Below are 12,549 nucleotides of genomic sequence, written 5' to 3' on the forward strand. Positions count from 1 at the left end.
CTGTTGATTGCCATCCTCATGTGTAAGTTAAGCTTCTTGTATATATTTGTTTGCTTTTACACTTGCAAACGCTATGTGACTGCATGAAGCAAAAACTAGTTTCCACACTGAGACAAAGTACATCTTGATCTTTGAGTTTGATCATTTTTAATGAGCTATTATCTCATGTATTTATTTTGTTATCATATTTTCATTCCAACAGGTTATTTTCATCAGCTTCAAGTCCAAGGTCAGTGAATAATCTAATAAATTTCAGCTGTCCTTCTATAATGTTATCACCGGTGTATTAGCTTATAACATGCTAGTAATTGACTACTTTTACACTTACATTTTTCTTCACTTCCTCATTAAAATCCAAAATTTTTCATCAGGAGTATCATATTAAAGGAACTATTAAGCATTTGAAATAATGTGTCTTCACCTCTGAATTTTCAGCTCTTCATTTAGTGAAACTGACAGTGAATTCATCAGTGATCAGAGAGACAGACTCAGTTACATTGAGCTGTCAGGCTCCATCTTCTGTTTCCGTGGATCGGTGTTATTTCTACATTGTGAACGGAAAAACATTTGAAACGTTCTCCTGTCTGACGACACTGACAGGAACTCGGCTGTTGTTGATGTCACATCAGACTTTACCTGCTAAAGTTGAACTGAAATGTTTTTACACTGTAAAGTATGGAGATACAAATTCTCCATCTCCACACAGTGGCATATCCTCCATCAACATACGTAGTGAGTGTACTTTTCTCATGCTTGGACTTGTTATCAGATGGTGTGCTAGATATCTAATGTTAAAATGTCACTGGTGAGATGAGGTGTTAGGTGTGAAATTGTTGCTACACAGCTAACATGTACTGTATTTTGTTGCAGACCGGCTCATTATATTTAATGACTTTTTATTCATCTTCATGTAGGTCTAAAACCACAGATGAGTGTTCACCATGATGGAGACGGAGTTCTCTTGACTTGCTCTCTGCCTGGATCTGTGAAACATGATACAACATGTAACCTGTACTTTGGAGAAGGAAGTCATCCAGTTGAAACAACAACCATAAGGAAGAAAAGGAACTCCAAGAAACAGTGGTTCTGCCTGTTCACTGTCACACTTGAGGATTTTCAGAGATTTCCACATTCAGTTCAACAAAAGGAGGTCAGCTGTGATTACAGTTCGGAAAGTGAACCCAACTCTTTGTCTCCTCGTAGTGATGGATACAGTTTAACTGGTGAGTCAAAGATGCTGATTGACTTTACAAAATATGTGATACAACACTTCTTTGACGTTAATGAAAATGACTAAAATAACTGCTACTAAATGGGCAAATTAATGAATCACAGTCTGCATTGACATTTGAACCAGACATCATTTGCATGTCAGTTGAAATCTTTGTTAGACTCTATGACATCAGAATTAAGATGTCTGTTCAGTTTATTTTGTTTCAGACTCTGGGTCTATTTAAGAAAGGATCAAGTTAACAGAACAATATCTCTGGTTCTAAGAACAGCGATGGCCAAAAGGAGGTTGTGGTCGGAGTAGATTGAGCAGACGGTACAACAGCACTGTCATGCTGCCTACATCTTTGTTTTGGTTTGAATTACCACCAAGATTACAGCCATGCTCGCAGCTCCTTGTACTTAGGCAGAGTCAAGATTGGATCTGTCAGCATGCAAACATTTTCAGCATCCTAGTTTCGTATGTTGTCATATTACAAGCTAATTAGCAGAACGTGCAGCTGCGGTTGACAAGAATATTATTAGTTCATGAATATTTCTCCAACAAACACTTGGATCACAGTTGTGGGTCGACTATCAAGTTCAATTGCCACAGAAATGTTCATGGCATTGCTAAAAAAAACATCTAAATCTGTTTAAGTATTTGCACAAATGACAATATTAGCACAAATGTCAATTTATTTGCACGCAAATTAATTTCATTGATATCCTTTAACTGTAGATATTTTTGAAAGAGAATCAATCATGACCAGAACAAAGTCAGCATCAACCATGAGCACAGGTAGGACATGGCGTACATCGAAACAGCAACTTATCGCACATGACTTCTATAAAGGATTTTAAAAGTTTTTTGTGCATTTCTGCTGCAGAGTTGACTGTTCGCACGCCCACTGTTTGCAGTCCGACCACTTCTGTGAAACCAGAATCAGGTAACAGTCAAATTTTTCATGAGTAAATCACAAATGATGCATTCAAGACCATAAAACATATAACAAGTCACACATTGCTCTTCTTCAGGCACTGTGCTTCAGGACATATCATTTGATATAAGATGATGGCTGCAACATTAAAATGCCACGTGTCGCCTTTGATTTGAGAAGGTTTGCATCAATATAACTGTTAGAGATAAAGCCATTTAACACAGTCTCTCCAATTTGCAAGTGTTCAAAAGTAAAATGAAACTTAATATTTCTTTGGGCAGCTGGGTCTTGTTTCATTGATAGTTTAGGAACAACAGAGGATTTGGGACAAAGTTGAGTGAAAGTTTACAGTTGCTGTTGATGACAATTTTATAGGTGAGATTCTTCTGACCCTATTGAAAACGCTAAGATTTATTGTTGTGAATGTTTTTAATGTTTCTGGCTATTACTGTAGATCATACATTCAAGTCTGGCACTGATGCTGGCTTGTTGCCTGAACATCCCAAAAATCCAGCAACAGGTGAGCAAAAAGCTGCATGCTAATATTATTTTTAGCAAATAATTATTTTTGTCAACTGTTTCCTGGGAATTTTATTTTATGTATTGTTTTATTATTTGGCATGTTCTTTGTCACGTTTTTTTGAGCTACAAGTTATTTTTTGCAGAATGTGAAGAACCAAAATTGTACAATTTTACTGTTAAAAGTTGTCACCCCAGTGGATAGTTGACAAATACAGAATGTTTCTGTTGGTCTGAACAGTATTTCTTGCTCTTCAGTGTCACAGTAAAGCATGCTCCTCCTTAACCTGAATTTAATGATCCATTCTTTTTGAAAGTTTATTTAAACATTAAATTCATATCAGTGTCAGTCATCAGTTTTTTTTTTATTTGGTGGTCCATGCACTGGAAAAAGTACTGTGGGAGCAAACAATCATACTGCTTTTGTATTAATAGTAAAACTTCTTTGTGGCCTTCAAACAGAAGCATCGGTGTGGAAGTCTGCAGTAGCTGTGGCTGGTTTCATGACACTTGTTGTCATCTTACTGGTACTGGCATGTTTCATCAAAAGGAGAACTGGTGAGAACTATGTCAATTTACATATCAAGTAAAGCTATTTTTCAACATGCACATACATATTACATTTATATAACTGAAATAAAGATTTTCTTCAGTTTATTCAGTTTTACTAGATTTGTTTTGATTTTGAATTAACAAGGTTTAAATGTTTCTTCGTGTCCACAGCATCCAGAGGTTTATTGTCAGTTTGAGCATGGCTTGGGTTGCAGTGATCACAGTGATGCAGTGGTTATCACTGTGGCCTTACAGCATAAGGTGCTAGGCTTAGAACCTGCTGGTCTTTCTGTATTCTGTACCTTTCTGTGTGGATTTTCTAGAGGCGCTTCAGCTTCCTCCTACAGTCCAAAGACATGCATGTTAGATTGATAGATGATTCTGCATTGGTTGTGGGTGTGAATGTGAGCATGAATGGTTGTCTGTCTTGGCCCTGTGATGGACTGGCAACCTGTCCAGGGTGGACACCGCCTTTTTCCAAAAGTCAGCTGGGATAGCCTCCAGCCCACGCATGACCCTGTACAGGATAAAGCAGGTGATGGGTGAATGGAATATGTCAAGAAATTTTCCATTTATGGTTATAAAGTTGGTTTCCTGCAGAAGGGTCTGCTGTTTTAAGAAGCTCTCACTGAATCCGAGCTTGTCAGTCTATGTCTCTGCTGTGCACCTCTGTTAACATGATTGAATATTACTGGTCACACAGCTGTTAATGAGTGATTGTAAAGCAAATTTAATGCCATTCAGCCAAAACGAGCATGACTTCCGTGCTCTGTCTGACACTTCTCTCTCACTATTTGTTTTTTGTCCAGAAAGTTGTACCATGGATATTCCTTTTGCATTTGCTCATTAAAAATATATTGAGTTGTATTTTGTTTTTTGTTTTAGCCGACAGGACTGATGTGGTAAGTTTAAACAACAGCAGAGTGGTGTCAACACTTTTGCTTCTAACAGGTTTTTCTTCACACCATCATTATTCTTTCTTCAATAAGACTACATTCTTACTGCCTGCTCTATCTAACATATTCATAAAATATTTGCAGGCTTGTTTTGATGAAACCCTCAGTATCGTCACCTATGAATGCAACATTGGTAAGCTGTGTTTGTATTTCTGAAGGAACAGGTTTAATAAATCACTTTATAATGACAAAGTCATGACTACTGATAATAATATTTGTCTTCTCACCAAAGTGTGGGGGAATTTTGTTGTTGTTGTTTGCAAATGTTACATTACCAGAGTTGTCAGTCAGAAAGTAAGATTTTCATGAAATATGTTTCTATCATGGAAGGAAGAAATTTCCTTTTTATATCAAACAGTTAAACAGAGCCTGGCTAATGTTGTGATATTACGACACATCTTGACATGAGATTGTTGTGCACCTCCTGTAGATGAGAAAATGTGAGGACAACAACCGGTAATTAGCCACACGGTGGCGCAAGTTCTACTGAAAAGAAAAGTGTTTGAGTAGACATGCTTGCACATGTCATTAAAGGTATTATTTTAAAATGTGTTAATTTAACCTCAATTGAGGGGAGTTCATTCATGTCTGATTTTCTCTCTCAGGCTGACAACAGTTGGATCTGCCCTGAGAGATACAGTGCATCGCGCTCCAAAGTCATTTGGAAATACACGTGTTGTTTTTCTTGCAGCTTATTCACTCTGCTTAGTCATGTGCTGATTAATTGATTATTCATTTATATCCTTATCATATGTTACAATGTTTTAAATAGTAAAACTTCAAACACAACTGATAAAACTGTCATTATTTTCAAAAGTTAAACTTCAGTTTCATCATTAATTTCATGCTGTACTTAACACAAATACATGTTTCTAATAAAGTGCTTTACAGAAACGGAGTGATCCATGCATGTGCTTTACATTTACATAATTTAACACACTTATACAGAATAACTACTAATAAATAACTACAAAACAACATTTAATCCACAATAACTCAATGAAAAGAGAAAACTGTTACTGATACTGGAAGAAAAACACAGACTGAACAGAATAATCTTGAGATAAAAAATATGGTTGAATGGTCAGTACTACATTTTTAAAATAGTTTATGAACATACAAAGTGTGTGCTTGTGTGTGTATACACAATGGTGAGAAGCTGAAACAGCTAATATATCTTAAACCTACCGTGTCTTTGTTCAGAGGTTAACCTCCACATTTACATTCGTTCTAAATAAAACACATTTCTAACAACTGAGCCTTGACCACGTTTCTGTAGCTTGTTTGCCTGATTCAGTTCTGACACTTTCTGTGGTTTTCCTGTGAACAAGTTCTGCAAAATGAATCTTTAGTACATCAACGTCCAAGTAGCCAGACACTCAAGTATCTTCTTTGGAGGGTTCTCGATGTCTTTGTGTTGAGCTTCATCATGGCTGGACGCCTGTTGATTGTCATCCTCATGTGTAAGTTAAACTTCTTGTATGTATTTGTTTGCTTTTACACATAAATGCACGTTTACACTTGCAAACGTTATGTGACTGCATGAAGCAAAAACTAGTTTCCACACTGAGACAAAGTACGTCTTGATCTTTGAGTTTGATCATTTTTAATGAGCTATTATCTCATGTATTTATTTTGTTATCATATTTTCATTCCAACAGGTTATTTTCATCAGCTTCAAGTCCAAGGTCAGTGAATAATCTAAAACATTTCAGCTGTCCTTCTATACTGTTATCACTGGTGTATTAGCTTATAACATGCTAGTAATTGACTACTTTTACACTTACATTTTTCTTCACTTCCTCAATAAAATCCAAATTTTTCATCAGGAGTATCATATTAAAGGAACTATTAAGCATTTGAAATAATGTGTCTTCACCTCTGAATTTTCAGCTCTTCATTTAGTGAAACTGACAGTGAATTCATCAGTGATCACACAGACAGACTCAGTTACATTGAGCTGTCAGGCTCCATCTTCTGTTTCCGTGGATCGGTGTTATTTCTACATTGTGAACGGAAAAACATTTGAAACGTTCTCCTGTCTGACGACACTGACAGGAACTCAGCTGTTGTTGATGTCACATCAGACTTTACCTGCTAAAGTTGAACTGAAATGTTTTTACACTGTAAAGTATGGAGATACAAATTCTCCATCTCCACACAGTGACATATCCTCCATCAACATACGTAGTGAGTGTACTTTTCTCATGCTTGGACTTGTTATCAGATGGTGTGCTAGATATCTAATGTTAAAATGTCACTGGTGAGATGAGGTGTTAGGTGTGAAATTGTTGCTACACAGCTAACATGTACTGTATTTTGTTGCAGACCGGCTCATTATATTTAATGACTTTTTATTCATCTTCATGTAGGTCTAAAACCACAGATGAGTGTTCACCATGATGGAGACGGAGTTCTCTTGACTTGCTCTCTGCCTGGATCTGTGAAACATGATACAACATGTAACCTGTACTTTGGAGAAGGAAGTCGTCCAGTTGACACAACAACCATAAGGAAGAAAAGGATCTCCAAGAAACAGTGGTTCTGCCTGTTCACTGTCACACTTGAGGATTTTCTGAGATTTCTACATTCAGTTCAACAAAAGGAGGTCAGCTGTGATTACAGTTCAGAAAGTGAACCCAACTCTTTGTCTCCTCGTAGTGATGGATACAGTTTAACTGGTGAGTCAAAGATGCTGATTGACTTTACAAAATATGTGATACAACACTTCTTTGATGTTAATGAAAATGACTAAAATAACTGCTACTAAATGGGCAAATTAATGAATCACAGTCTGCATTGACATTTGAACCAGACTTCATTTGTATATCAGTTGAAATCTTTATTAGACTCTATGACATCAGAATTAAGATGTCTGTTCAGTTTATTTTGTTTCAGACTCTGGGTCTATTTAAGAAATGATCAAGTTAACAGAACAATATTTCTGGTTCTAAGAACAGCGATGGCCAAAAGGAGGTTGTGGTCAGAGTAGATTGAGCAGACGGTACAACAGCACTGTCATGCTGCCTACATCTTTGTTTTGGTTTGAATTACCACCAAGATTACAGCCATGCTAGCAGCTCCTTGTACTTCGGCAGAGTCAAGATTGGATCTGTCAGCATGCAAACATTTTCAGCATCCTAGTTTCGTATGTTATCATATCACAAGCTAATTAGCAGAACGTGCAGCTGCAGTTCATAAAAATATTATTAGTTCATGAACATCTCTCCAAAATTTTATAAAACTCCAACAAACACTTGGATCACAGTTGTGGGTCGACTATCAAGTTCAATTGCCACAGAAATGTTCATGGCATTGCTAAAAAACTTCCAAATCTGTTTAAGTATTTGCACAAATGACAATATTTGCACAAATGTCAATTTATTTGCATGCAAATTAATTTCATTGATATCCTTTACCTGTAGATATTTTGGAAAGAGAATCAATCATGACCAGAACAAAGTCAGCATCAACCATGAGCACAGGTTGGACATGGCGTATATTTTCACGTACTTTTAAAGCCCTAAACGGTGGGCACTGCGTCTCAAAAGGATGTCCTCCCACACAGATATTACTATATATTGATGTAAACTGAATGTGCTGACATACAGAGCTAAAAGAGCAAAAAATAATTAAAAATGTCTTGAGATTTATCTCATATTGCTGCCTGTTCAAGTGATGCACAAACACACCATCTCTGACAGTTATTCACACGAGAAACTTAAAAGTCTAATCTATCTTTTATGAACAGAGTCACACAGATTGACGCCTTTCTGGACATTTACTACAACCACAGGTAGGACATACTAAATATTTAAAGAATATCAAGAACTTTATAAAAAGTACTGACCATGATTTATAATAGGTCATACTATTAGCTGGCCTCATGCTTCCACTCCTGTCTTTCCTGTAAAAATAAATAAATAAATCTGGTTATGTTTATATTTATATAATGTTTACGTGAGTGTCACTGGGTCAAAATGACTTTTTAAAATTTGTTTTTTTGTAGCATTTTATATCTTTATTACACAGAGAAAGGAAGAAGATGATAGTAAATGAGAAAGAAAGATTATCTCAGAAACTTAAAAATATTTTTGACATTTGTTCTATTTTGATGTTTATATCATATTTGTTTGTTTTTAAGGATCAGTTTCTGCTAATCTCAGTTCAACAACTGATATGACCTCTGCTGTCAAACAAACTGAGGACGACAATTTTATAGGTGAGATTCTTCTGACCCTATCGAAAACGCTAAGATGTATTGCTGTGAATGTTTTTAATGTTTCTGGCTATTACTGTAGATCAGACATTCAAGTCTGGCACTGATGCTGGCTTGTTGCCTGAACATCCCAAAAATCCAGGAACAGGTGAGCAAAAAGCTGCATGCTAATATTATTTTTAGCAAAGAATTATTTTTGTCAACTGTTTCCTGGGAATTTTATTTAATATATTGTTTTTTTACTTGGCATGTTCTTTATCACGTTTTTTTGAGCAACATGTTATTTTTTACAGAATGTGAAGAACCAAAATTGTTGCTTAAAACTATGGCGTACATCTAAACAGCAACTTATCACACATGACGTCTATAAAGGATTTAAAAAGTTTTTTGTGCGTTTCTGCTGCAGAGTCGACTGTTCTCACGCCCACTGTTTGCAGTCCGACCACTTCTGTGAAACCAGAATCAGGTAACAGAATTGCTAATGTTAAATTTTTCATTAGTAAATCACAAATTATGCAGTCAAGACCATACAACATATGACAAGTCACACATTGCTCTTCCTTAGACACTGTGCATCAGGACATATCATTTGATATAAGATGATGTCTTCAACATTAAAATGCCATGTGTCGCCTTTGATTTGAGAAGGTTTGCATCAATATAACTGTTTGAGATAAAGCCATTTAACACAGACTCTCCAATTTGCAAGTGTTCCAAAGTAACATGACACTTCATGTTTTTTTGGGCAGCTGGGTCTTGTTTCATTGATAGTTTAGGAACAACAGAGGATTTGGCTCAAAGTTAAGTGAAAGTTTACAGTTGCTTTTATATTGAGGTGAAGTTGTGTGTCAGTACAAGGAGTAAAGAACTGACCAAGTAGAGACATTTCAAAGTTAGCTGGTTTCTACAAATCTGCCACCCAGTTCATTCTGAAAAAATAGGTGTACACAGAAAAACTGGAAAAAAACAAATTACCTCTTAGACCAGGAAGAACAAGTTGTATGGGTGATCAGAAAATAATTAGCACAGTGGAAAAAAAACTCTTCATGACACGTTTTTTTGAACAACATGTTATTTTTTTGCAGAATGTGAAGAACCAAAATTATACAATTTTACTGTTAAAAGTTGTCACCCCAGTGGATAGTTGACAAATACAGAATGTTTCTGTTGGTCTGAACAGTATTTCTTGCTCTTCAGTGTCACAGTAAAACATGCTCCTCTTTAATCTGAATTTAATGATTCATTCTTTTTGAAAGTTTATTTAAACATTAAATTCATATGAGTGTCAGTCATGAGTTTTTTTGTTTGTTATTTGGTGGTCCATGCAATGGAAAAAGTACAGTGGGAGCAAACAATCACACTGCTTTTGTATTAATAGTAAAACTTGTTTGTGACCTTCAAACAGAAGCATTGGTGTGGAAGTCTGCAGTAGCTGTGGCTGGTTTCGTGACACTTGTTGTCATCTTACTGGTACTGGCACGTTTCATCAAAAGGAGAACTGGTGAGAACTATATCAATTTACATATCAAGTAAAGCTATTTTTCAATATGCACATACATATTATGTTTATATTACTGAAATTGAGATTTGAGGAAGGTGGTTTCCTGCAAAAGGGTCTGCTGTTTTAAGAAGCTCTCACTGAATCCAAGTTTGTCAGTTTATTATTTCTCTGCTGTGCACCTCTGTTAACATGATTGAATATTACTGGTCACACAGCTGTTAATGAGCCAGTGATTGTAAAGCAAATTTAATGCCATTCAGCCAACATGAGCATGACTTCTGTGCTCTGCCTGAAACTTGTCTTTCGCTATTTGTTTTTGTCCAGAAAGTTGTACTTACAAGAGGTAAGAAATCTTCTTTTTTCTTTTTTCTTTTTTTTGTTTAGCAAAAGCTAATTTCCCATTTTTTTTTCTGTCATCTTTTATGCAGAAGTTAGCTTTAATGTGTAAAATTGTCTTATTCAGCCACCGCACAGAACCACTTGAAAATGTGTGGTTGCTTGAGTGAAGCAGGACATTAATGAACATCTCATTTACCTTCACCAGCTATTATTACACATTTTTTTCTTTATTTCTGAATAGAACTCATGGCAGCATTACAGCATCACAACCTTCTGTTGCAGATGACGTTGTCTGCATGAGAAATCTTGACCATGGAGAATTGGTAATTAAAACACATTTTTCTGTCAAATGTGTTGTTCACATCTCTCGGAATAATCAAACATTGCATAGCAAAGCTACTCTAAGTAAAACAACGTGTTGAAATATGGTATTCATGAATATCTGGCATCTTACCTCACTTCTTCTGTGGTGTCTTAAGTTACGTGAGGACGAGGGGGCCTACGAGGTGATCACCTCAGTATCTGCTAATGGCTGTTCGACTGGTAAGCTGCTTTTTGCTTTACACCTAACTGAATGTAGACTGATAGAGGATATGAACAGATTTCATACTGTATACTACGTTGTGTGTACAATAAATATTTGTTCTTAGTTCATCTGCGGGTTTAGCTATTTGTTAGGTGTCTTTTTTAAAAGAGATTTATCAAGACAGTAAGTATTGTAGCTATATGTTGTTTTTTTTAAGCTTTATAGTTTGTATAGTTAATCAGTTTAATAACCAAAACTTTTAGTAACGTTATTTCTTTCCTTACTTTTGCTCCATGAAAAAGAACAAACACAACATTAAACACAAAAGGGGCTTTTGTTTCCATAATATTGTATTGGCTTGTGATAAAGGCAGTTTTTTTTAATTAATGAAGACTTATTATAGATTTCTAAATTAGTGAAGCACAATGGCTGTCCAATTCATAACAATCATCAAGTAAATTACAATTTAGATTAGTTGTATTTACAGAAATCCTTCACATCTCCCTTCTATGTCTCTTTGTATTTGATACAGACAATAATATGTTGAAAATGACTGAAAATAAGTTAATTTAGTGTGCGGTTCTCTTTTACCTGCAGGCTCTGAGAAATTGAACAGACAAGAGCCTCAAAGTGAAAATGTAAGTAAGATAAGGAGCACAATAGCTGTAGTTTTTTTGGTGCTATAGATTTAAAAGGCTTTTACAGTTGCAGTCTTTCTTTACTAGTCTGACTTATACCATGTATACTGCACCATCTCAGAGGATCCAGCTGCATCAGCCCTGCAGGATATGGTTTGCAGCGTCCTGCAGGCGCACTGAAACACAAACTTTTTCACAATGTGCAGCCAAGAAAGAAAACAGCCACAAGAGTGCTTTTCAAACAGTGTGTAGTTTCATAACCTGTCTTGTATTTCATGCTGTATATTGTATTGTGTAAATCTAACAGGGAGCAAAATGCTTGTGAGGTCTGGTGTTGAAAGCCTTTGACACAACTGGAATCCTTCTTTCCAGTCTTAAAGACACCTGACATGAATGATGCAGTTCTCAACTGCTTTTAATAGGAGTTTCCAGCCATGTGCTATTTTTTGATCATTTTATTTTGAACATGTGATAAAGATTGACAGTCATAACACCACTGATATGTGCATCTTTTATTGTTAGATTTATTGTGTTAATACCAAAGGAAACATTTATATTGAACATATGTTGTATATCAACAAATTGTCCACTGCCTACATAAAATGTTGTCACTCAGTGTATCTGCAAAATGTTTTTTTGTCCAAGTATTTAATGTAAGTTGACTTACACCATGTGATCCTGGTCATTACAGCATGATTCATGTATTTTAAGCTCATGTTAACAATTCCAAGTAGATGGTGATGTAAGATGTAGAGAAACATTGTGATCTCTGGTCTCTGTTGTCAAAGTCCTGTAATTTGAACGCTGATCATCTACCAGGACTTCCCTCTTTACTCTGCAGTAAAGATGTCCCACTTCCTTGTCTGGAAAAAATGTTTTCACTGCATGTAAAGAAGATACGTTTCCTACAAACTGTATTCTAAGTTGCAAGTTCATTTAATATCTGTATTTTTTTTCCAATTGACATGATAAAAAAAAAAGTTCAGCAATCATGGTGACAGTTACATCACCTTCACAGAGTACAGACTGAGTTACATCTTGACCTGTCACATTTAGGTAATTGACTCAACGGAGCTATGTGGTGAGGCCGCAGCAGAGCAGAGACCCTATAACCAAACACCTTTAAAAGGTGCATAAAAGCAGCTATCC

At 35.9% G+C, this 12,549-nt stretch overlaps 1 protein-coding gene across 1 annotated transcript; it reads left to right on the plus strand.

Moving 5' to 3' along the window:
• Positions 1 to 6,115: 6,115 nt before the first annotated feature.
• Positions 6,116 to 11,637, plus strand: LOC138194257 (uncharacterized). Its single transcript, XM_069142857.1, has 13 exons — positions 6,116 to 6,367; positions 6,550 to 6,858; positions 7,603 to 7,662; positions 7,929 to 7,973; positions 8,322 to 8,399; positions 8,479 to 8,544; positions 8,803 to 8,862; positions 9,802 to 9,897; positions 10,222 to 10,240; positions 10,478 to 10,559; positions 10,716 to 10,779; positions 11,360 to 11,400; positions 11,488 to 11,637. The coding sequence occupies exons 1-13, from the start codon at positions 6,253 to 6,255 to the stop codon at positions 11,578 to 11,580; spliced, it is 1,128 nt and encodes a 375-aa protein (XP_068998958.1). The 5' UTR covers positions 6,116 to 6,252; the 3' UTR covers positions 11,581 to 11,637.
• Positions 11,638 to 12,549: the final 912 nt, after the last annotated feature.

The sequence above is a fragment of the Embiotoca jacksoni genome, unplaced genomic scaffold (assembly GCF_022577435.1).
Source record: "Embiotoca jacksoni isolate LCO1_2020_lvr unplaced genomic scaffold, fEmbJac1.0.p SCAF_1, whole genome shotgun sequence".
NCBI classification, from domain to species: Eukaryota; Metazoa; Chordata; class Actinopteri; family Embiotocidae; genus Embiotoca; species Embiotoca jacksoni.

Coding starts and splice junctions, on each gene's coding strand:
- LOC138194257 (XM_069142857.1), top strand. CDS start 6,253: ATGTCACATCAGACTTTACCTGCTAAAGTTGAACTGAAATGTTTTTAC. Junction 6,368..6,549: donor ATCCTCCATCAACATACGTA/GTGAGTGTACTT, acceptor ATCTTCATGTAG/GTCTAAAACCACAGATGAGT. Junction 8,545..8,802: donor TCCCAAAAATCCAGGAACAG/GTGAGCAAAAAG, acceptor TTTCTGCTGCAG/AGTCGACTGTTCTCACGCCC.